This window comes from Narcine bancroftii, chromosome 2, assembly GCF_036971445.1.
Source record: "Narcine bancroftii isolate sNarBan1 chromosome 2, sNarBan1.hap1, whole genome shotgun sequence".
In the NCBI taxonomy this organism is placed as follows: domain Eukaryota; kingdom Metazoa; phylum Chordata; class Chondrichthyes; order Torpediniformes; family Narcinidae; genus Narcine; species Narcine bancroftii.
The window spans coordinates 195242166-195267663 of NC_091470.1; the positions used below are offsets into that span (position 1 = coordinate 195242166).

Here is a 25498-nt window from a genome sequence, read left to right on the forward strand (position 1 = left end):
ATTTACTCTTGTTGCATTGATGTCCTGCATACCAGAAGGGGCATTCGTGAGGTAACATTATGCGCCTGCGCGATTTGGGGGCACAATTTGTAAGTATGAGCTGTCTGTAAGTCAGACGTTTATAACATGGGGACTCCCTGTATTTTCCTAGCCGTGTAAACATTTGTACAACCAGTACTGGGAGGGGAATCTATTTAGCCCGTTACTGGCAAATGGATGCAGTCTCTTCTTTCTCATACAGGCATATTCAATAGTGCAGGCCAACCATACTCTTGTGGCTTAATTAGAGTCTTTGAGTTTCCTCTAAACCCGAGCTGCAAATCCTTTAAGATGCAATGGAATGTGCCATCTCATGATGGGGGTCAAACAAGTTGAAAATCACTAACTCTGCCAAGTTCCAATCTAAACCAATCTGCTTTCTTTTCTGACATTCACCTCATCCTGGATTATTGTTGATATACAAGGGCAGAAGTGCTGGTGCAGGTGACAATGAAAGACCCCAATATCACAAGCTTGAAGTATGGGTCCCCATGTTATAAACGTCCGACTTACAGACAGCTTATACTTACAAACAAATTGTGCCCCCAAATCGTGCAGGCACATAATGTTACCTCACGAATGCCCCTTCGGGTATGCAGGACATCAATGCAACAAGAGTAAGTGTTAACTTTTAATCGTGATTTTTTTTTCTCTATCTAAACTGCTTTAAGAACTGTTTAATGTTTTTTTTATAGTACTAAGATAAACATTTGACTAACTGATGCTAAATAAAAACTGTTTCAACTTGCCTACAAATTCAACTTAAAGGCAGATATAGGAACGGGAACAGAACTCACTTGTAACCTAGGGACTCCCTGTATTAAAGATGAATTGAGGTTGCATTCTCCTTTATGTGGTGTGATGATCGATCTGGGAAAAATAATTTAATTCATTCATAGGATGTTATCTGTATAAACCATAAGTGCAGATGTCTTTGTCGTACAGTGCCGCAGCAAGCTCTGAACCTCCAGGCCAGAGAAAAGGTTGAAGATTATCGAATATATTTTATGATTTTTAAATGATTGACTGCGGCGAAGCAGCACACGTGCTGGACCATTCATTGGCTCACAATTGAAAACAGTAGAGGACAGACTGACTTCAATTTCAGTTAATCAGGTGAATGAAGATCATGCCAAAATAAACAGAAGCGCACTAAAGTGAAGCAAATCAAATGATGTCTGGGGCCCTGATAGTCCACAGATCATCATAAACCATTTCCAACCACTTCCTGGATGTCCTCATTCTCACTCAACCTACTAAAAAGTGCAGAGATGAAAACTTGACAACACAGCCATTTAGTTACCTTTATACAAAGAAATAATGCTGGATCCACAAATGACAGAGTTAGTGACACATTACAAATACAAACTTCAGACCTCAAGGATAGAATAATATTTGACATACCTTGTTATCTTTCATATAAAGTGCTAGCATTTCTTCTCTTCCATATCGATAATCTGCTAATTTGTATTTTGGCAATGCAGGTGAAGGTGGTGGGGACGCGACACTTCCACCGCTGGACAATGCACGAAGCCTACAGTAAGAAGTGATCAGATTAGATTTAACTTTAGTGTCATTGTGCCAAGTACATATACAAAGCCAATGAAATGCAATTAGCATACAACCAGAAGTGCAAAGGAACAGCGAATAAAAGCTCGCACTCTAGCAAACAAATAAGTATAAAAATATTGACAGTACATTATAGGTGTGATTTAGCAGGGTCACAGCCTCAGGAAAGAAGCTCTTCCTGAGCCTGCTGGTTCAGGAGTGGAGGCTCCCGTAGCGCCTACCAGATGGAAGGAGAGTAAACAGTCCATAGTTAGGGTGAGATGGATCCTTGATAATGCTCTTCACCCTGCCCAGGCAGCATTTCTGATAGTTGTCCACAATGATGGACAATTGGGTGTCGATAATCCACTGGGCAGTTTTCATGGTCCAATACGGTACAGTTGCCAGACCACATTGAGATGCCATAGGTGAGAATGCTCTCAATGGTACAGCAGTAAAAATCCATCAGTATCCTGGGACAGAGGTGAGCTTTCTTAAAGAAAATAAAGTAGCTGATGCACCTTTTTGGTCAGGATGGAGGAATTCAGGGGCTAGGTGAGATCATTGGAAATGTGTACACAAAGAAATTTGAAGTTGGGAAAATGGCGCTGGCATATGCAGGCCCCGATCCAGCAATTCGACCTGGTGGTGCAGAGATTTCAGCACATCCACGTTGACATCTTAGGCCCCCTGCCGGTGTCCAGAGAAGCGCGCTACCTTCTCACAATAGTTGATCAGACCACGAGATGGCCGGAGACCGTTCCCATCAAAGAGGCTTCCAAAGAGACGTGCGCCAGGAACCTAGTCAGCCATTGGATCGCTAGGTTCGGAGTCCCAGCACACATCACCAGTGGCAGGGCACCTAGTTCACCTCCGCACTCTGGGCTCAGCTGGCAGAACCTCCTGGGGGTTAAACTCCACCACACCACAGCCTACCAACTGCAAGCAAGTGGTTTGGTGGAGAGGTTTTACCATCATATGAAATCTGCCCTCATGGCTCGCCTCACCAACCCAGGCTTGGCAGACGAACTGGGCAGAGGACCTACAGGCGTCTTCTGTGGAACTGGTCTACGGCGCGCCACTCTCGCTGCTCGGTGAGTTCTTTGGCCCAGAGCCCAATGTCATGTCCGAGCACGCGAACCTTTTGGCAGATCTCCGTAAGAAACTATCCTTGTTAGCCCCCCCCCCCCCCTCGCCTCCATTGCATCATGGCGTCCAGCCGACACATCGTTCCAAAGAGCTGGACTCGGCGGAATTCATATTTGTTCAGTGTGGCCAACATACGGCACCTTTACAATGCCTGTACAAAGGTCCATACAAGGTCCTCCAGAACTTTCACTTTGGACATGGGGGTAAAGACGAAATTTTCACCGAGAACCGTTTGAAGACAGCGCACTAAGATAGGTGGAATAGTGGATAATGAAGAAGGTTTTCAAGGATTGCAGAGGGATTTGGGCTGCTTAGAAAAGTGGGCTGAAAAATGGCAGATGGAATTTAATGCTGATAAGTGTGAGGTGCTTCATTTTGGTAAGAAGAATCAGAATAGGACATACGTGGTAAATGGGAGATCATTGATGAATACAGAAGAGCAGAAAGATTTAGGAGTAACGGTACATCGTTCCCTGAAGGTTGAAACTCACGTGAATAGGGTGGTGAAGAAGGCTTTTAGTATGCTGGCCTTTATCAATCATTGCATGGAATATAGGAGTTGGGAGGTGATGTTGAGATTGTATAAGACGTTGGTGCGGCCTAATTTGGAGTTCTGTGTGCAGTTCTGGTCGCCTAATTATAGGAAGGATATAAACAGAGTGGAGAGAGTGCAGAGAAGGTTTACCAGAATGTTACCTGGGTTTAAGCATCTAGAGTATAGGGAGAGATTGGACAGATTAGGTCTTTATTCTTTGGAGCGTAGAAGGTTGAGAGGGGATTTGATAGAAGTATTTAAGATTATGAAAGGGATAGACAGAGTGGATGTGGATAGACTATTTCCGTTAAGAGGAGGAAAGATTAAAACAAGAGGACATGAGTTAAGAATTAAGGGGCAGAGGTTTAGAGATAACATGAGGGGGAACTTCTTTACTCAGAGAGTGGTAGCCGTGTGGAATGAGCTTCCAGGAGAAATAGTGGCGGCGGAGTCAATTGTATTATTTAAGAAAAGGTTGGACAGGTATATGGATGAGAAGAAGATGGAGGGTTATGGGCATTGTGCAGGGAGGTGGGACTAGAAAGGGGTGTTTGGTTCGGTGCGGACTAGAAGGGCCTAATGGCCTGATTCCATGCTGTAATTGTTATGTTATGTTATATTTACTTAGACCTATCACAGCCGGTGCAGACAGCCATGCCCAAACGCTGGAGTCGCCTGCCCAAGAGGCAGGACGTGTAGCCAGTTCTGGGGGTGTTGTGTTGCGGTGCCCTCTCTCATGGCGAACCGGCCCCGCGTGTAACGCCACGTGGAGGGGCAGCCATGGGAAGATGGCGCTGTCAGGGTTTCTCCCTGCCTTTAAGTCTTCTGCCCAGCGTGCGCCAGGGGCAGTGATTATGATGTCACAATGCACGAGGTGACTGTGCTCATGCTGCCCTTAAAGGGGCGCGCGCTGAATTTGAATAAAAACAGTAATTAACGACTTTCAATGTGATGGCTGAGTCTTTCTTAGCCGTGTCCAGCACTACAGAGGCAATTTTTAAATTTACATTTTTCAATTAAATATTTAATTTTTAAGTTTAAACTTAGACATACAGGTCCTTTCGGCCCACGAGCCTGTGCCGCCCAGTTGACCTACAACCCTCTGTACATTTTGAACGGTGGAGGAAACCCATGCAGACACGGGGAGAATGTACAAACTCTTTACAGACCGTGCCAGATTCGAACACCTGTCCTGATCGCTGACGCTGTACCAGCATCGTGCTAACCACTACAATAAACTTGCCACCCACAATGAGGGATACAACTCAGAATTAACATTCATAATTCAGTCCATGTTATTTTCTCTCATTCTTTGCTCACTTTATTTAAAATGAGAAACTGGCAGAACACTTTATCCCCCAAAAATATATTGTTAAAAAATTGCCCATACTTTTATTTTCTACACCAATCCCAATAGCCTCCAGCTTTCTTATTCCAAGGAAAACATCTGGACCCACAAAATATCAATTAAAAAAAAATGAAAAGATTTGCAGTTCGATCAAGAAAGAGCATTGGAATGAGATCAAGTTGGATGGTGTTGGCAAAGGCATAATCAACTGATCAGTCTATTCCGCTTCAAGCACAGCGGTTAGCGTAACACTATTACAGTGCCAGCGTTCCAGGATCGAATCCGGACCTTTCTGTAAGGAGTTTGTACGTTCTTCCCATGTCTGTGTGGGTTTCCTCCCACCCTTCAAAACGTACAGGGTTGCAGATCAATTGGGTTGCACAGGCTTGTGGGCTGGACATGCCAGTTATGTCCAAATTTTAAATTCAAGATTCATAGGTGTGTCAGCATTTGATGAAAGGGCTGCCTGCTGAAACCTGATTCTTAAAACTTTCACAGCTTTTGTTCTTGATTTTAAGTTTGCTTAATTTCTTAAATACCATCGTCTCAAGATAGGGTGAAATTCCTTAGGAGTCAATATCCAACCACCTTCTCCATCAGCAAGTTTTTTTTTTTTATTGAGGGAAGATATTTTAGCATCAAAAAGTAGATTTTTAGTTTTTTTCCCCCTCAATACACACAGTTCATCCCTGTGCCATGATTCACACAAGCTACTTCTTGCCTTACTCCATCTCATTTTATTCACCCACACCTTCAGAAATGGCACAAAATATAATGGAAATGGACAGCGACAGTCAGGAAATTGGAGACCCGTATAGAACAGGCCCTTCAGCCCACACGTCTCCACCAAACGAGATGCCCAATTTAAACTCATTCCAGTATTTATTCATAGAAAGGATTTGGGGGAAAAAAGGAAGAGGGAATTAAAAAAAAATCAAATGTAAACATTTTTAAAAAATATATTCCAAAGTTTGGTTACAATTCTAAAATTGAAAATACATTTAACTCCACGTTAGATTGCATAAAGATAACGAGATGAAAATGTAATTCATTAAGATACCCCACTGACGTTGAAGAAAAGCATATTCAATCCTATATTTCTACTTAATGAAATTATTAATTTTCATCCAAATTAAGCCAAAGTCCATTGCAACTAATGTGCACAAGACATGTCAGACAAGCAAATGGTTACAAAGTCCGAATTACCCTTTTGTTCATGAGTACTCCCAGCTCTAAAAAGACTCCCTCTTACCATTCTGGTCCAAAGTTGAGTGTCTGAGTCTCTGCTGCCATTTCCTTGCCTTTGACGACAGCTCTAGAAAATGAAAAACAAAAATTCCATTCCATTAAGAAATGAAGCAACCTGACAACTTCTAATTACGACATCAGTACCTATTCTACCTGTTGGGATATCAGCATTACTTACATAGCCAGTTTGCACACTGGTCTAAACACCAGCTTATACAAATTGCTCAGGCCTTTGTCCACATCATTTCTGCAGTACCCTTCCTCTGCCTGTATTGTAACTTTTGAGTCAAGAATTTAAGCAATTCCACATGGCACTATCACCATCGGGTTGAAGGGAGCACCCTCTGGTGAGCTGGAAATTGTGGGCTCAAAAACCTCTTGAATTATGCACCAGATGCCAATTACCACCCGCAAAAAATCTCAACTTGAAATAAGTGCCTCTGATAAGGGATGTCTAGGAAATGGGAATATTGGCTTGTTAAAACTCAAGGAATGGTATCATATGCTGCAAAACGGCCAACAGTGCAAATCATGATTTAAAAGATAACAGTGTGCAAATGAGTCCGTCTGTCTGTCTGTCTATCTCTCTCTATCTATCAAGAGCATCCTGGCCAGCTGCATCACAGTGTGGCATGATTGCTGCTGAGAAATGGATCGGAGATCAATCTACTGGACCTAAGAGTGGCAGAGAGGATCACTGGGGTCTCCCTCCTATTCCATCAATGTGATTTTCTGGGATCGCTGCCTGAAGAGGGCACGCAAAATCATTGAGCAGCCCTTCCACCTTGCACACAGCCTCTTTCAGCTCTCATTGGGAAGGAGCTCCAGGAGCATCAGAGCCAGCACCACAAGGCTGTGGAACAGCTACTTATCACAGGCAGTGAGAATACTGAACAACCAAAGTAACTGCTCACACTAGCCCTCCCAAACACTCATATTCACGAAACAATATTTATTTTATAGATATAACACCTGTCCTGCACATGTATTATTTGTCTGTGTGTTACGTCTGGTTGTGTGTCTGCACGTTTTGCGCCAAGAACTAGAGAATGCTGTTTCATCAGGCTGTTCTTGCGCAAACAGAGGACAATAAATGATAAATTATGCAGAAATACTAAGAATGCTTATCAAGGGACAAAGGGAAACTTTGGGCATTTACAAACTGGGGCTACTCAGGACCCATGTATCCTACCTGTGCAGCCCCTTACACACTGGACCCTCAATTGCCCAGTTAAATGGTGACCAGGCAATTTAAGGCTCCTCCTTCCCCTTCGGTGGCATGGTGAGTAATGTGTAATGCACTCATTGCGTTGTCAGAGGCCTTGCAGGAAATCCCCTGGTCCGTGTTGGCCTCCAAAGTTAAGTGGCCAGAGTTGGGAACGGAATTGAGGTGGGGGCGGAAGGGGTGCTGTTGGGGCCTGGGCGAGTGTGGAATCGGAATGCTGTCAGGGCGGGGGGGTGGGGGGGACACAGATGAACACTGTTGGGTCAGCAGGGAGCAGAATTGGGGCAAGAGCAATGGCAGTCCTTCTTACCCATAATCCCCCATGCTGCTGGAACCACTCTGGTGTTCCAGCAGTGTGGGGGCTATGGGTAAGGAAGATAGCCAATGTGTGCAAGCGCTGATGTCATTTTCTCCTAGGCAGCCATTGATCACTTACAAATTGACCACCAGCAGCTACATGATGCATGTACATGGGCTTGCAATCCATCTACAAGGTGGTTTTCCAACATGTGCAGCTTTAAAAAAAAAATTCTACCCACCAATTGGCCTGTACACGGGTAGATAACCTGCCAATTTGGCAGGTTAAACTCTTGTTACAATCCAATTTGTAAACCCCTTTTGGTTCCTATTCATCATGTGGCTTTTTAAAGTATCATACACAAGGATGCCTGATAGCAAAGTATAATCACAGGCTATGATTAAATGCCACACAATGCTCTCCAAAACCACATATTACAACCAACTTGTTAGAATTTGTCTTAGTGGCAAACAAAAAATGCAACATTTCACTTGTGAATCTCCGGGGGTTGGCCTACTGCTTCGGTGATCCCATTGTGATCTCCTCTATGACAGAGAGGCTGGGCGCAGACTGGGAGATTGCTTCATTGAGCACCTCGGCTCTGTCTGCCGCAATCACGGGGATCTCCCAGTGGTCACCCATTCAATTACATCGTTGACAGGTCTGTTCATGGTCTCATGCACTGCCAGACTGAGACCACCCACAAATTGGAGGAACAACACCTCATCTTCTGACTGGGCCCCCTCCAACCAGATGGCATTAACCTTGACTTCTCTTTTTTCCATTAAACACTTCTTCCTCCAGATCTCTCTCTCTCTTTTCCCCATCTTCTTTCACACAAATGAATTCTCACTTCTCCCGTTATCAATCTGCTTATTCCTCAAATAGAGCTCAGGCTTGAAACATCAGCAATATATCTTTGTCTCCTATGGATGCTGCAAGACCGGCTGAGTTCCTTCCTCCAGCACTTCAGTGTGTTTTTAATGGCAAAAGAAATACACCAGCCAATTAAATAATGAACTAGTTGTGGAATTAGGCCTTGGAGTTGAACAAAAAGCACAAAACCACCTCTAAACCACAGCACTTTTGTAAAACTACAATGATCATCAAAACAGCATTTTACCAAAAACAAATTACAATTTTGAGAATTTTGGGGGGGGGGGGGGGGGGGGTGGTGGGGAAGAAGATGAGGTTAAAGGCGTAATTAGATTGAATTACTCAAAACAGATTGAAAGTTGAAGCTGAAAAATTGTGTTTTCCCTCCAGTAATTTAAACCACTCTCCCAACTACAAACTTCTCTACATCACAAATCAATGTTTTAAACTTACAAAACTTGCTTCCAATGTTGACACAGATTTTCTTTCCCACAAAACAAAACAGTGAATTATAAGCCTCAAAATAAACAAGTGTCAGATTATATTTCTTATTCTTTTGAAATTACCAGCAGTGATCTCAAAGCTTCACTTTTGGAGAAGTGCAGGAACTTACAACTGTTCAAAATTAAATAAGCCAGTGATATTTCCCATTTATAAACTCAGGACAACAAAGCATCACCACAGAAAACAGGAGACACGAGTGTAGATGCTGGAATTTGGAGCGGCAAAAAATTTGGAGGAATTCGGAGGTATCAGAAGTTAAATTAACAGCATCGGAGGTAGAAATCAGTGGGAGTTGGATGAAGGGTTTCAAACCAAAATGTCAACTATTCTTTTTCTCACATTGTTGAAGTTCTTCCAAAGTTCTTCCAGCATTGTTTCTTGCCCCTCACAGACACACCAAATGATTCAGCACAGTACCAAAATGAAATTTAAACCTCAGTAACAAGGAATCTGTCCCTTGAGCTAATATCATTTCACTTTGATGACATGTAGCCAAATTGTGATAAATTTGTTACCACCTTTTTGGCAATGAATTTTTTCAATCAATTTTGATTTAGAGCAGATATGATGGAAACAATTCCTCTGATATATTCTAAAATGATTTCTGGTGTGGGACAACATGAGAAATGGGCAACAGCTCTGAAAATTTTAACCCTGTCCACGTGTTAAAAATCAGCAGCCATTTCAACTAATTATAGCTCATTCAATTTGAAGTAACATGTTTAAAAACATTAGGCTTTTTCAGGTGCATTCTGCGCTAAGAATCCGCCTGAAGAAGCAGAAGCAGCCTTTTAAATTGCTGTTCAAGTGGCAGTGTTTAAAGCGCAACGCTGGCCACCTGAAAGGACCGGGATTCCGGCTCCTGTCCCTTGGGCTGTCAATTCAGCCAGCACGGGCTATCAGCGCGGGGACGCCCCCACACTGATCCCTCTGTCAAGCTCTCTCCCCACTCACGGGGCTGGAGCGGCCGGCGGGAGAGAAGGGGGCTGGAGCGGCCGGCGGGAGAGAAGGGGGCTGGAGCGGCCGGCGGGAGAGAAGGGGGCTGGAGCGGCCGGCGGGAGAGAAGGGGGCTGGAGCGGCCGGCGGGAGAGAAGGGGGCTGGAGCGGCCGGCGGGAGAGAAGGGGGCTGGAGCGGCCGGCGGGAGAGAAGGGGGCTGGAGCGGCCGGCGGGAGAGAAGGGGGCTGGAGCGGCCGGCGGGAGAGAAGGGGGCTGGAGCGGCCGGCGGGAGAGAAGGGGGCTGGAGCGGCCGGCGGGAGAGAAGGGGGCTGGAGCGGCCGGCGGGAGAGAAGGGGGCTGGAGCGGCCGGCGGGAGAGAAGGGGGCTGGAGCGGCCGGCGGGAGAGAAGGGGGCTGGAGCGGCCGGCGGGAGAGAAGGGGGCTGGAGCGGCCGGCGGGAGAGAAGGGGGCTGGAGCGGCCGGCGGGAGAGAAGGGGGCTGGAGCGGCCGGCGGGAGAGAAGGGGGCTGGAGCGGCCGGCGGGAGAGAAGGGGGCTGGAGCGGCCGGCGGGAGAGAAGGGGGCTGGAGCGGCCGGCGGGAGAGAAGGGGGCTGGAGCGGCCGGCGGGAGAGAAGGGGGCTGGAGCGGCCGGCGGGAGAGAAGGGGGCTGGAGCGGCCGGCGGGAGAGAAGGGGGCTGGAGCGGCCGGCGGGAGAGAAGGGGGCTGGAGCGGCCGGCGGGAGAGAAGGGGGCTGGAGCGGCCGGCGGGAGAGAAGGGGGCTGGAGCGGCCGGCGGGAGAGAAGGGGGCTGGAGCGGCCGGCGGGAGCGAAGGGGGCTGGAGCGGCCGGCGGGAGCGAAGGGGGCTGGAGCGGCCGGCGGGAGAGAAGGGGGCTGGAGCGGCCGGCGGGAGAGAAGGGGGCTGGAGCGGCTGGCGGGAGAGAAGGGGGCTGGAGCGGCCGGCGGGAGAGAAGGGGGCTGGAGCGGCCGGCGGGAGAGAAGGGGGCTGGAGCGGCCGGCGGGAGAGAAGGGGGCTGGAGCGGCCGGCGGGAGAGAAGGGGGCTGGAGCGGCCGGCGGGAGAGAAGGGGGCTGGAGCGGCCGGTGGGAGAGAAGGGGGCTGGAGCGGCCGGTGGGAGAGAAGGGGGCTGGAGCGGCCGGTGGGAGAGAAGGGGGCTGGAGCGGCCGGTGGGAGAGAAGGGGGCTGGAGCGGCCGGTGGGAGAGAAGGGGGCTGGAGCGGCCGGTGGGAGAGAAGGGGGCTGGAGCGGCCGGTGGGAGAGAAGGGGGCTGGAGCGGCCGGTGGGAGAGAAGGGGGCTGGAGCGGCCGGTGGTAGAGAAGGGGGCTGGAGCGGCCGGTGGGAGAGAAGGGGGCTGGAGCGGCCGGTGGGAGAGAAGGGGGCTGGAGCGGCCGGTGGGAGAGAAGGGGGCTGGAGCGGCCGGTGGGAGAGAAGGGGGCTGGAGCGGCCGGTGGGAGAGAAGGAGGCTGGAGCGGCCGGTGGGAGAGAAGGAAGCTGGAGCGGCCGGCAGGCGAGTACGGCCCTCAAGTTGGGTACTGGTATTGTTTCGGCCAGCCCCCTTCTCCCCCGCCGGCCGCTCTCGCCCCTGCAGACCCCATGCTGACAGCCCTGCCCCTTCTCCCCCGCCGTCCGCTCTAGCCTTGCAGTCCCTACGCTGACAGCCCTGCCCCCATTCTCCCCCACTCCTGCCCCTGTTCTCCCCCACTGGCCGCTCCAGCCCCTGCAGTCCCCACGCTGACAGCCCTGCCCCCATTCTCCCCAGCCCCCCTTCTCCGCCCGCCGGCCGCCCCAGTCCCCTTCTCTCCTGCTCCAGCCCCCCTTCTCCCCCACCGGCCGCTCTAGCCTTGCAGCCCCCACACTGACAGCCCTGCCCCCATTCTCCCCAGCCCCCCTTCTCCGCCAGCCGGCCGCCCCAGTCCCCTTCTCCCCTGCCGGCCGCTCTAGCCCTACATTTCCCGCGCTGACAGCAGCCGGCGATTGGCCACCTGAAAGTGCCTATTATAATAGCACTTTTCACAATCATGACACCCTAACATTTTGCAAAATGCTTTTCAAGTTACAATTATTGTTGTAGAAAAAGACAGTAATCAATTTTTCAATGCAACAATGACTATTTAACGTGCTTTAATTATACAGATTTGGAGATAAATTTATTGTTTGGCCTCGTCCCACTGACCTGCACTCAGCCCATATCCATGTACCTGTCCAAAATTTTCTTTTAATGTCAAAACTGAGCCTGCATTTACCACTTCAGCTGGCAGCTCATTCAAATCTCACCAATCTTTTTGTGAAGAAGTATCCCCAAAATTTTTCCCTTTTCACCCTTAACACTACCTCATGTAGGTGTCCTTGATGGAGTGAAGTCTGGTGCCTGTGATGTCGCAGGCAGAGTTAACAACCCTCTGGAGTTTATTCTTGTCCAGAGACTTGGTGCCTCCATACCAGGTACTAATGCAACTAGCCAGAATGCTCTCCACAGTACACCTGTAGAAGTTTATGAGAGTTTTTGGTAACATACCGAATCTGCTCAGACACATCACAAAATATAGCTGCTAGCGAGCTTTCTTTGTGATTGTATCAACATGGAGGCTCCGGGACAGATCTTCTGAGACGTTGACATCCAGGAATTTGAAGTTCTTCAGCTTTCAATGAAGACTTCCTCCTGAAGTCCACAATCACATCCTTGGTTTTGCTGACGCTGAGTGCAAGGTTGTTGTCACCATTCAACTAGCTTTTTTTTCTTCGAAACTTTATTTAGGGGGGGCGTGGCAAGATGGCGTAAGGATCAGACGTGCCTTCCAGTCCTCTCCTGACTCTATCTTATTGTTTTGTCTAGAAATGTCCGTTAAAATTATTTAAAAGTTTAGATAACTTCAGTGCTGTTAATTTAACTTCTGATGGTACAATTGGTGAAAAAGAGCAAAAAAAAACGACAACAGATCATCAAAAAACTACATTTTCCAAAAGTTCAAGTTTTGGAGCCTACCTGTAGAAAAGACACCGGGACTCAGCGTGAAATGGATCCCAGGAGAGAGGTACAGTGTTCGGATGCAGAGCTCTATGTTACATCGGTAGAGCCCCCTAAAGAGGGCGCCAAACAGCCTTTAGAACAAAGAGTTACTCAGGTTCGCACATGCGCAGTAGCATCTGACGGCAATGTTATGAATGAACCGCTTGTAGTATCATCAGCTGAAGTATTACCAGCTTAAACACTGGCTGGGGAAAGGCATCTGTCAACTGTAGCGGTGGCGCTGCAAACTGCACCTCTTGAGATAGAAGAACCTATACAACTTGATGCACTGGGAGAACTTAATACATTATGGACTGGGGAAAACCCCGGCCAGCGTCCTCCAGTCACTGCTGGAGAGGCTGTGGCTGGGGTTTCCACACACAGTCATACTACAAGGAAGGCAACCAGAATGAAGGAAGGAACAGAAGATCCTTTGGTTATGCAGAAGAAGCAGGAATCTGTTGAGCCAGAATCTCTTCCAACTGAAAAGATTCTTGTGAATCTTGAATCTAAATTATCTTATACAATGCAGGGATTATCCAAGATTATGACTGAACTTGGTACTAGGTTTAATACCCTGGTGAAAATACATTCTCAACAGATGGCTGAGTTTGGAGCTTTTAAGCTTGAAGTGAGAGATAAATTTAATTCGTGTGAAGAAGATATAGACGAAATATGGGATCAAGTTCTTGATGTGACTAAAATGGTTGAAGACTTACAAATTCAAAATAAAAATTTGGTGAAAAAGATTGATTATTTGGAAAACCAATCCAGACGGAACAATATAAAGATTATTGGTTTGCCGGAAGGTATGGAGGAACCAGACCCAAGAAAATTTTTTACTGAATGGATTCCGCAGGTGCTGGGTCAAGAAAATTTCCCGGAAGGTATAATACTGGAACGTGCTCACAGAGCTTTGCGTAGAAGACCTATTTCAGGTCAAAGTCCAAGACCTGTTTTGGTTCGTTGCTTGAATTATTATGACAGAGAAATAATTTTACAAGTGGCTATTAGAAATGCACAACAGAGAAAATCACCCTTGATGATTCAAAATAATCGAGTTTTCTTCTATGCGGATTTGAGTCAAGAGGTTATGTTCCAACGACGGGAATTCAACCCTGCTAAAGAGTTGTTGTGGAAGAAAGATTATAAGGCAACCTTTAGATATCCAGCTGTTTTGAAGGTTTTTCAAGATGGTTACCAACCAAAGTTCTTTGATTCTCCAAAGAAAGCTATAGCATTTGCTCAAGAGCTGCCGATCACTCAGTTTCAACAGAGATATAGTCCGCCGCAATCTCCAAGGAGACAAGAGATGGAAGAAAAGAGCCGTGCTCCAAGAAGGAATGGTCGTAATGGTGACTCGGCAGTTGGAGCTGATTAAAAGAAGAGTTGTCTTTTTTTTCCTAATGCTTTTTTTTAAAAAAAGGGATATTAAATAATGATGATGTTAGTTTAAGATAAAGTGAGAGTTGGGGGAGAGAACTGGATAGGCACTATTTTCTGAAAGTCATCTGCTACATGTGAGTTATCTCACACCCATTTTTTTTTTTTCGGGAGTTACTGCATTGCGCGGTTTAGACGGGAGGGGGTATTTTTAACCTCCTACCCATTTTTTTCTTTTTTTATTATTATTAGATTAAAGAGTGAAGGGTTTTTTTTTGTTTAAATAATAATTTTTTTTTCCCTTTTTTCTCTTTCTTTTTTTTGATCGTATTAAGAGAGCGCAAGGGGGTAAGAGTTGGGTTTTTTTTCTAACTGTTGTAAGACATGTCGAAATTTAAATTTGCTTCTCTTAATGTTCAGGGTTTGAATAATCCTATAAAGCGTAAGAAAGTACTTGCTTATTAAAAATTTTTAAAGTAGATGTGGCCTTTTTACAGGAAACTCATTTGACAGATAAAGAACATTTGAAACTTAAGCGGGACTGGGTTGGACAAGTCTTCTATTCTTCATTTAATTCAAAGGCAAAAGGAGTTGCGGTTTTGGTACATAAGAATTTACCGTTTCAATTGCAAGATGAGGAGAAAAATGGAGGAAGACTACTTAAGTTGAATTGTATGATCTCTAATGAAGCCTGGACTTTGATTGATGTTTATGCTCAAAATGTTGAAGACACTGCTTTTTTTTACAGAAATATCTTTATTATTGGGACAAGCTAATTCCAATGTGATGATTGGGGGGATTTAAATATGGTATTAGAAACGTTATTGGATAAGTATCCAAAGGTAATTAAGAAATCTAAGATGGCGATACATATGGCTAATATGATGAAAGATTTGAATTTAGTTGATATTTGGCGTAGATTTAATCCTACACAGAAAGACTTTTCTTTTTATTCTTCTCGACATAATTCTTTTTCAAGACTTGATTATTTTTTAATTTCGGCACATTTACAGGATAAGGTTATATCTGTGGATTATAAGGCAAGGTTAGTCTCGGACCATTCATTGTTATTACTGGAATATCAAAGTTCTCAAGTTACACAACATACTTTAAGATGGAGATTTAATACTATGTTACTACAAAAGCCAGAATTTATTGTTTATTTGAGAAAACAAATTGAGGATTTCATTGCTAATAATGTTCACTCTGTTTCTGATCAGTTTGTTTTGTGGGACGCAATGAAAGCTTTTTTACGAGGTCAAATTATCAGTTATGCATCCAAACTGAAGAAAGAGAGAGTTAGAGAAACTGAGGATTTGGAGAAGAAAATAAAAATCTGTGAAAAAGAATTTCAAAAGAAAGCTACTGAATTCCAAAAGATCCAATTAACTAATTTAAAGTTGAAATATAATAAGTTACAGTCATATCGATTTGAATGTCTGTTGAATCGTTCAAAAAATAAATTTTATGAATGGGGTGAGAAAGCTCAAAGTATTAGCTTGGCAATTAAAAAAAGAACAGTTATCTAGGATTATACCAGCTATTAGAAATAGATCGGGTATTACTTTTAGTCAAAAAGAAATTAACGATGAATTTTGTAATTTTTACAAAAAACTTTATTTGACTGAATGTAAAGAGATAAAAGAAGATGAAATAGACTCTTTTTTGAAAAATATTAATTTACCACAGTTATCTCAAGAAGACAGACAAGAGTTAGATAAACCTTTTATGGATAGTGAAATTGAAATGGCTATAAAAGATATGCCAAATGGAAAAGCGCCTGGTGGAGATGGTTTTTCTATTGAGTTTTACAAGACTTTTTATGTTGATATATTTTCCTTATTTAAGAATGTAATACAACAACTTTATGATACTTTTCAATTACCTGAGTCCTGTTCTAATGCTATAATTACAGTTATACCAAAAAAAGATAAAGATCCTTTACTGGTAGCTTCTTACCGTCCTATATCTTTGTTAAATGTAGACTATAAAATAGTGGCTAAAGTTATGGCTAATAGGTTGGCTCAGTATTTACCAAAGATAATACATCGTGATCAAACAGGTTTTATAAAAAATAGGTATGCTTCGGATAATATTTTACGATTAATTACTTTGATAAATAGATCTAAATCTCAGAAGAATTATCCAATGGTGGTTTCATTGGATGCTGAAAATGCATTCGATAGAGTAGAATGGAAGTTTTTATTTAAAGTACTTGAAAAGTTTTCGTTTGGTCTCTCATTTATTGGTATGATTAGGGCTCTGTATAATGGTCCGAAAGCTAGAGTTGTTACTAATGGTTTGCTTTCAGAATCCTTTAATTTAACAAGATCTACTAGACAAGGATGTCCATTATTACCCGCCTTGTTTGCTTTAGTTATTGAACCTCTAGCACAATTAATACGTCAGAATGATAGTATCAAAGGTATGAGAGTCTTGAATGAAGATTATAAAAATTTATTTACCATTCAACTAGCTGATTGGTCTCCCTCCTGCACACTTTGTGATTCTGCCAACAATTATGGGGTCATCAGCAAGCTTGTAGATAAGATTGGAATCATGCCTGGCCACACAGTAATGGGTGTATAATGAATAAAGCAGTGGGCTAAGCATGCATCATTGGGGTGTGGTTATGTTGATCAGTGAAGAGGAGACATTGTTTCCAATTCATACTGACTTTGATCTTCTGGTGAGAAAGCCAAGGATCCAGTTGCAGAGGGGAGTAGAGGCCTAGAGTTTGCTCAAAAAGGCAACCAACTTTTTGGTCCTCACCAACACTTTCTGCCAGTCTCTGTGTAAGCTTGTGTCTATAGCATGGAAATTCCAGTATTCCTGTGGGAAAACAACTCTCAAACTCTGACTTACCTTACACCTTAGTCTGACAATTCTATATTGCATTGATTCTGTCAGTCATTTTCCTGGGCTTTAACATGTTTCACAATCAAACTGTGTGAGGTGGACTACACTTCTGTCTCAGGCTTGAATATTGGCTGCTTGAAAATGTGGTCAGAGCATGAATTACTTAAATATTGGTTTATATTTGCTGTTTTATAACATTATTAAAAGTTTAATTAAAATAGGCATTTTTAATGCTCATGTACCACCTGGTTTCATTCCCACCACCATCTCAATTCTTTTCAATTAGAATATTTTTACAATTCTGCCACAACCAATATTTAAAATATCAAATAATTTGCATGGGCCTTCTAAATAGTTTCAGCTGCAATATCTTCTGGTCCTTTGTTGAAAATTCATAATTATTCAGAGAAAACCATGTTGAACCACCAGAATCAACTGGAAACCCAATTGGCAAAAAAAGTTTGAGGAAATCAATAAAATTTACTATACAAAAGAATTAATAAAATATAAATAAAAGTTTAAAAGTGGAAAAGATAATGTTCTCTGAAGCAACAAACACACAAGCCCTTGGTGAAGCTGGGAGCAAACATTCAGCCATGCCCCATCCACAGCAGGTGTTTGAATAAAGTGGCGTTTGAATAAAATGGCGGTGCCCAGGATGAAGAGCCGGCTGATGCAGCTCGCTGCTGGGGCGACTCTTCTCAAGTGTCTCTCTATTCCTGCCCGGTCAGAGTCTTTATTAGTATTAGGTATATTAGAAAGGCTTTATCTATAAACTTGGGGGTTAATTATGACACCGGAATGGTTATCGTTAGCGCAATGCAGGGGTTCGGATTTAAATTTTGTACATTACAGGAATTGCCTTATTAAAGTGAATTTTACATAATACTATTCTGATTTTTTTTCAAGTTGCTTTACATTTTGCACTGTCTTTTGTCTTTTAAACTGTGCATACTTAATGCAGGTGTGTTAGGTGGGCATTGTAACAGTGTCTCAGTTAACCAGAAAATTTGCAAATCCAGCATCTGCAATCCCTTTAGGTGTCAGATAATGGGGATTCTACTGTATTAGGGGCCCATTGGGTAATAAAATAAACATCTCCAAAATGGAAAAGAGCAGATTGCAGTTTCCTTGGAAGTCACTGCTGAATTTAGTCAACAAATACGTAATAGTTAATGTATGAGCTAAGGAACAGCTGCAATGACCTGTATGGTCAAATGGAATTCAGTTTAAAGCGTGTATGCAAATAACTACTACGCTGGCTGTTAATATCAGTGGAACTCAAAACACACTAGGCAAAACCCAGAGGATGGAGGCAAAGTATGAACAAAACGTAGATGTTTTCCCTCCAGAATAGGAGGTGCAATTGCAGTATGCACTTCCATTGCAACAGGTAATTCTAATGGGATTATGGAGACCCAATTTAAATCCTGTGGGAAGTGGCATTTTTCACACCCCAAGGGAAACGTGCAGTGAATTAATTCTGAAATGCAATCAGTGCTGTGTGTGAAAATGCAAAGTCAAATTAATCTGGAGCCACATAAGCAAAGGCAAACAATCACTTCAGACTTTCAGTGATATTTTTGAACAGTTAAGGATTTGTTCTGTTGCTTCAAGTCCTGCCGAGGATCTTTTCCCATCATCAGAATCAGAATTTATTGCCATGAACAAGTCATGAAAGTCGGAGGTTTTGCAGCAGCGTCATAGAGCAAACCTTCATATTATAAATCAGCTTTACAGCATTACTATAAAAATAACAGAGCATAAACAGTAAGACTGTCTTTGGTTATTTGAGGAATCTGATGGCAGAGGGGAAGAAGCTGTCCTTGTGCCACTGAGTATTCGTCTTTAGGCTCCTGAACCTTTTCCCCGATGTTAGCAGAATGAAGAGGGCCTGGCCTGGGTGAAGGGGGTCTTTGAGGATAGAGGGTGCTTTTTTAAGACATCACCTCAATGGAGTGAAGTCTGGTGCCTGTGATGGTGCAGTCGAGTTAACAACCCTCTGGAATTTATTCATACATCAACAACAAGAACCCTTAGACTTCAGCCAAATTTCTACTTTAAACATTAGTTTTGCAGATGTTGTGCTGGTACTAAGCTCCTGCATCAACACACGTTGAAATAAATTTGAATTCAACTGAAGCAATTTTAACCACTCAAGACCCCAGCTCAATTCCACACTCCCCAGCTATTATTATGGATGAGATTTGTCCATAACAATAGAACTATAAAACATTAAAGAACAAAAAAAATAGGCCCTTCAAGTTTGTGACGAACTATTATTGTCTCGTCCCACTGACCTGCACCCAGTCCATATCCCTCCATACCTCTCCCATCCATATACCTGTCCAAATTCTTCTTAAATGTTAAAATTGAGCCCCGATTCGCCACCTCAGCAGGTAGCTCATTACACACTCCCACCACTCTGTGTCAAAAAGTCCCCCTCTTCCTCCCCCTAAACTTTCGCCTTTCCACCTTAACCCATGACCTTTGATTTGTATCTCACTTACCCTCAGTGGAAAAAGCCGACCTACATTTACTCTGTCTATCCCCCTTACAGTTTTAAATACCTCTATCAAATCTTCCCTCATTCTTCTACACTCCAGGGAGTAAAATCCGAACCTGTTTAACCCTGTTACTCAGCTCCTGAAGTCCGGGCAACATCCTAATAAATCTTCTCTGCACCTTTTCTCTCTTACTGATATCTTTCCTGTTAGGTAGCTAAAACTGCACACAATTCTCCAATTTTGGCCTCTTGTGTAATTTTACCATAACATCCTTTTCTCAATACTTTTGATTTATGAAGGCCAATGCGACAAAAGCTCTCTTTGCAACCCTATCTACCCGTGACGCCACTTTCTGGGAATTATGTATCTGTTCCCAGATCCTCAGTTCCCTATCATTTACCATGCATGTCTTACCTTGGTTTGTCCTTCCAAAATGCAACACCTCTCATTTGACTGCATTAAATTTCATCTGCCATTTTTCAACCCATTTTTCCAGCTGGTCCAGATCCCTCTGCAAGCCTTCCTTGCTGTCCACGTCTCCAATCTTTGTGTCATCTGCAAACTTGCTGATCCAATTGATCACATTATCATCCAGATCATTGATATAGATGGAAAATAATGGTGTAATGGAGCATAGAATTAGCTCCACTCTGTTGATAAGAGAAAGGTTCTAGCGCCCCGTTTTAATTGCTGTACATCTACATCCTTAGTTAACAACTTAATGTCATCATTCTCCACATCAATTCAAACCAGCTAAATTCAAGAAGATGAATATGACCCAACAGGACTAACCGGTCAATATCAACAGTTGGGCAAGGCACATCAAAATCTGCAGCCAAAATCATTTTCCCGAGCTCTCCCTTCTAGATCATTGATGTTTAACCGGCTGTTTTAAACTGTTGTGCATTTGGGAGCAGGAAATTTAGTTTTCAATTGGTAATTCTTCAGGAATATACCAAGGCCAACTGTGGTCGCTTGGAATCTGGAGAGGTGATACTGAGTGACCAATTTCTGAGCTGTAAATTTCTTCATCTAATGAGTACACATCACAACTCCTATCAAGTTTCACACATTGGTCTAGGACAGGGGCCCTCCCAAACATTTTAGACCATCAACCCCTTCATGGAATCCTTGATCCCTCATCAAACCCCAGGCATAATCGAAACTTTGTTTGTCTGGAGCAGGGGGTGGGGGGTTTGGCAGCTCTGTCTGGTGGGATGCGGGGGGTAAGAGGGGTGGCGGCAGCACTGTCCGTCCACCCTTCTTCATTCTCCTGGTCGAACCCAAATACAACATGGCAGCCGCTAATGCCACCTCTCACGAGAAGTTGGCGGGCCCTACCATAGGCGCACTTTTCTGTAGATATGCCCCTGCTTTCGACCCTAAAAGTTCAATTGGTACTTATCGCCTTTATCAACCCCCAGGTAGTTATCGACCCACGGGGTTGATGTCAACCTCTTTGGAAACCCCTGGTCTATGACCACAGCTGCAATCAAAGGTGGGCATCTCGTTATTGGCCTTTATGTACATAACACTCATATTGACGTAACATGAGGTACTGTTATGTCACGTTTGAGTGGGGTCAGATGCTACAAATGCACTCTAAGCTACATCTCATCTGCCCCTCAGTATCAATCTGTTTGAAGATTTCCCCTATGAAAATATTTCTAAACAAATTGAGCTGGGAATTTTGAATCGCAGGCAAAGCATTTGATAATTTCAAACTTTCTTGATGAGCAACTTAAAGGAAATCTCATCAGACAAAATTTGCTGAGCAGTGATAGAAAATTACCTTTTGCAACATAGGACAGAGTCTCCAGGGAGGAGGGTCAGAGGCTATTCAAACCTCCAGGAACCCGCAAGAACCACTAGGCCCGCATAAAAGACCAGCTAGAAATCAAGGTTCCAAATCCAACTAGAATACCTACATAGCGTAGGCATTGGAAGGTGAGTAACAAATGAAATAAATCTTCCTCAACATAATTATGTCAAGCCAAGCCATACCAAGTTCTACAGACAAGTGTACCTTTATCTAAAAAGACCCCGACTGAAATGTTGGAGGAACTCAGCTGGTCTTGCAGCATTCATCGGGGGCAGATATATTACCGACGTTTCGGGCCTGAGCCCTTCTTCAAGGAATAAGCAAAAAACCCAGGAAATCTCAGAATAGAGACACCACTGGCTGGGGGAGGAGACCAGACCAACAAACAGTGTTAATTGAATATGATAAGAGGAGAGGTGAGAATTGCTATTTGCTTTGTGAAAGGAGAAAGAGGCAAGAGAGAGCTGGTTGGGGGGGGGAAAGAGAGAAGAATTGGGGGCTTTAATGAAAGTAAGATGTCTATGTTGGAGGGTGCCCATACGGAAGAAGATGAGGTGTTGTTCCTCCAATTTGTGGGTGGTCTCAGTCTGGCAGTGCATGAGACCATAGACATATATCAGCAAGGGTATGGGATGGGAAATTGAAAAAGGTGGCCACTGGGAGATTCATGCTATTGCAGAGGTGCTCAACAATGCAATCTCATAGTCTGCATCCAGTCTCTCCAATGTAAGAGACCACAACGCGAGCATGGAATGCAGTAGTCAACCTCTGCAGATTCACAAAGGAAGTGCTGCTTCATTTGGTAGAACTGTTTGGAGCCCCAAATGGTGGACAGGGAGGTGGTGTGAGTGCATGTGACCACCTCCTGCGGTCACAGGGGTAGGTACCAGGGGGACGATTGGTGGGGAGAGAGGAGTAGTCAAGGGAATTACAGAGGGAGTGGTCCTCTGTAGGAGATGGGAATGTGTTTAGTGGTGGGATCACCTAGCATGTGGTGGAAGGAGATGTGTTGGATATGGAAGGTGGTTGGTGAGGTCAAGAGGAACACTCCTTGCAGCGCATTGGGCGGGGGGGGGGGGGGGGGGGGGGTGAGGAGGGGGGGGAGGCGGGACGGAGGGCCAGGGAAGATGCGTCAATAATGGATGGTATGTGGGTGAGGACAAGTTGATGGTGGTAGAGGAAAAGCCTTGTTGTTTGAAGGAGAAGGACATATCTGATGATCTGGCATGGAAGTCCTCATCTTGGGTGCAGATGTGACGGAGACAGAGGAATTGTTAGAATGGAATGGAATCCATTCTCTCAATGGAATGAGAATCCTTCCAGTATATCTATCTACCTTGATTTCCTGTGGATTTAATTACATCCTGCACTTCAAACAATAAATGTTAAGACTATCCTTCAGTTTATATTAACTGTTACAAGATTTATCAATTGTAAAAAAAAAATTGTTTTGTGGTGGGGGAGAGATTGGGAAGAAACAAAGTGGAAGCTGTCATGAATGAACACAAGCGAATCACAGAGAAACTTGTGCAATCTGGCAAAAATCATCTGACCTTTTCTCTTTTTAACACCAACCACAAATGCACACGCAAACACAACTTTCTGACAGTACCTTGTGCTGCGTCATTCTGTGTTAAATCCTACACGGACGTCAGTGACCAGGCAGAGGGCCCTGCCCTTACACCGGTATCATAACCAGTTAAAACAAGTGTAAACAACCTATTTAACTTGGACAGCAGCTAGAGGAAACAAGTACAAACATCACAAGGTTAAAGATACGAAATAACCTCTCAGCCGTGCATCAGACAGATGGTAGAGCAAACTGGAAAACACGAGGAAACAATGAGAAGCTGGAGGATCTTAATGTGTCAGGCAGGACCCATGGGCAGATATGATCAAAGTTTCAGGTCAGGACCATTTATTGACTGTGGAGTAAAAAGCAGTGATATTACATATATGAAAGGAGAAGATACTGGGGATGGGATATTGGACAGAAGGTGGGAAAGGTAGATAGACCATGTTCAGGTGTTAAGCAAGGAAATTGGGGAGGGGATGATGTGGTTAAAATATGAAAGCCAACTGAAAATTTTTGATAAGGTATCAACACTGAGAATTATCCTCTTTGATTTCTACCCTTCACCCACAAGGAATGGCTTTATCCAAGTTGTTGCTGGGGAAATGAACTATGGAAGAGTGTGTTTATTTTGAAAGAACAAACAAGGTGAGATCTATACAGCACATAGTGCATTAATTATCCACTGATATTACTGTCTTGATGATGGATCAGTGATATCATTCTAATACACTGGCACTCCCCATTTTATCCTTCAGAATTCCACTTCCAAGTACTTACTACAGGTCTCCACTTCTCCACAGCTGCTCTTTGTACCGAGTGAAACACTGAAGTCTGCAGACACTGTAGTTAAAATAAAAATGCAATGCTGGAGAAACTCAGCCAGTTCCTTGATGGGATCAAGCCCAAAATGTTGGTGAGGTACCTTTATCTTTGCTGTATAACCTGCTGAGTTTCTCCAGCTTTGTGTTTTTGCTCTTTGTACCAACTCCCATGTCCGTCCTAATCCAACAGACTGGAAAAGGACACCACCCACCCTCAAATGCTTTTTACTTTCACTGCTCCTCCCTCCAACTTGGAGCTCACCTTCCATATCCAATGCCAAGTATTGGGCGACTGTGGCAACCTGCTGGGTTTACAGTCAACCTACTCACACATATGCAATACAAATCACTCACTGGTCTCTTTCTGCTGAACAGTCCCCCAACAGCACAGGGCATACTGGTGAAAATTTTAAATGTCCATTTCAGCCCATGAACCCAGCCACCCAATTCACCTACAACCCCCAGTACGTATTGAAGGGTGGGAAGAGGAACCCCTGGAGGAAACGCACGCAGACACAGGAAGAATAGACAAACTCCTTATATCCAGCATGGGATTTGAACCAGGATCCTGATTGCTGGCATTGCAACGGCATCACACTAACTGCTATACTAACCATGTGCACAAATGTCTTTGCTTCAAACTTAACCAGGTATAAAATAATTATGCAGTATAGTTTCTTATAGCAGTGCCAAAAGATAAACCAGGTCTCTTGTAATAAAAATATCATCTGTCCAAGTCTGTGCCCACAGCTGTTTGCTCCTCTGCAAATTCAGCACAAAAAGTGCAGCCAACAATTAGGTCGGTCCTAGTACAGGAATGTTCCTCAGAGAGGAAAACCTGCCAATCTTACTCACACTACAAGATGCAACTTCATGCCCGTCAAATGCGGCTAGTTCTAAAATACTCTGAAAGGATTTACTTCCGTGAGCACGGAAATGACAAAATAAATGACAAAATATTCAAATCCCAGGAACAAATAAAGAAAGCCAGCACAGTTAGCACAATGCTGTTACAGCACCAGCAATTGGAACTGGGGCTTGAATCCCATGCTCTCTGTAAGGAGTCTGCATGGGTTTTCCCCAGGGGCACATTTTCTCCTATGATTCAAAATGCACTGGGGGTTGCAGGTAATTTGGGTGCAATTGGAAAGTTTGTGGGCCAAAAGGGGCTGTTACCGTGTTGTGTGTCGAAATTTAAAAAAAATGCCACAAGCATCAACTGGAATATGGGAAAATTCTGAACCTATCAAATCCAGGATGATTTAAAAAAAAATATTTGTAGCATCTGAGAATTTGTGTTAAAAATCCCTTGATTTTAAACACAAATTATGCATGTGAACCAATGTGCTTCTCCCAGAATATCTTTAACATCCAACTGGATAAGAATTCAGAATATGAAGCAACACTTTTGAATGAAATATTTGCAACTCATGTTTTTGCCATATGAATTTCATTTTTAAGCACAGATGGAAGGAAGAAAAAAAAACTAACCGACACACACCACAAATACTTAAAACAGCCATTTTCACCAGAGGCCCAACTCCACCCCCCCCCCCTTCCCAGGGGACACAGCACATTCAAGAAAAAGCCTGTTTTTTTTTCACCTTGCATAAACATAATTTTTTTTAATGCAGTTGGTAGGAGAGAAGGAAGGAAGGAACCAAAAATTGACTGCTTCACAGGGAAGGGGGTCCATAAACTCTAACCAGAGTCCCAAGGGGGCCACAGCTGAAAATAAGATTGAGACATACTGATTGATAGAAGTTGATCAGGAATAAAACATTCCACAAGTGCTCCTGAGC

At 44.0% G+C, this 25498-nt stretch overlaps 1 protein-coding gene across 10 annotated transcripts in view; it reads right to left on the minus strand.

The window, feature by feature from the left end:
• The window catches only part of LOC138754900 (GRB10-interacting GYF protein 2-like), a 128264-nt gene that overhangs the window by 62089 nt on the left and 40677 nt on the right, over nt 1-25498 (minus strand). For all 10 annotated transcript variants that reach the window (XM_069919878.1, XM_069919876.1, XM_069919875.1 and 7 more), the window contains 2 exons: nt 5872-5934; nt 1444-1573 (listed from right to left, as the gene is read on the minus strand). In XM_069919878.1, the coding sequence (XP_069775979.1) occupies nt 1444-1573; nt 5872-5912 (171 nt within the window). In that variant the 5' untranslated portion in view covers nt 5913-5934. The remainder of the gene's footprint in view (nt 1-1443; nt 1574-5871; nt 5935-25498) is intronic.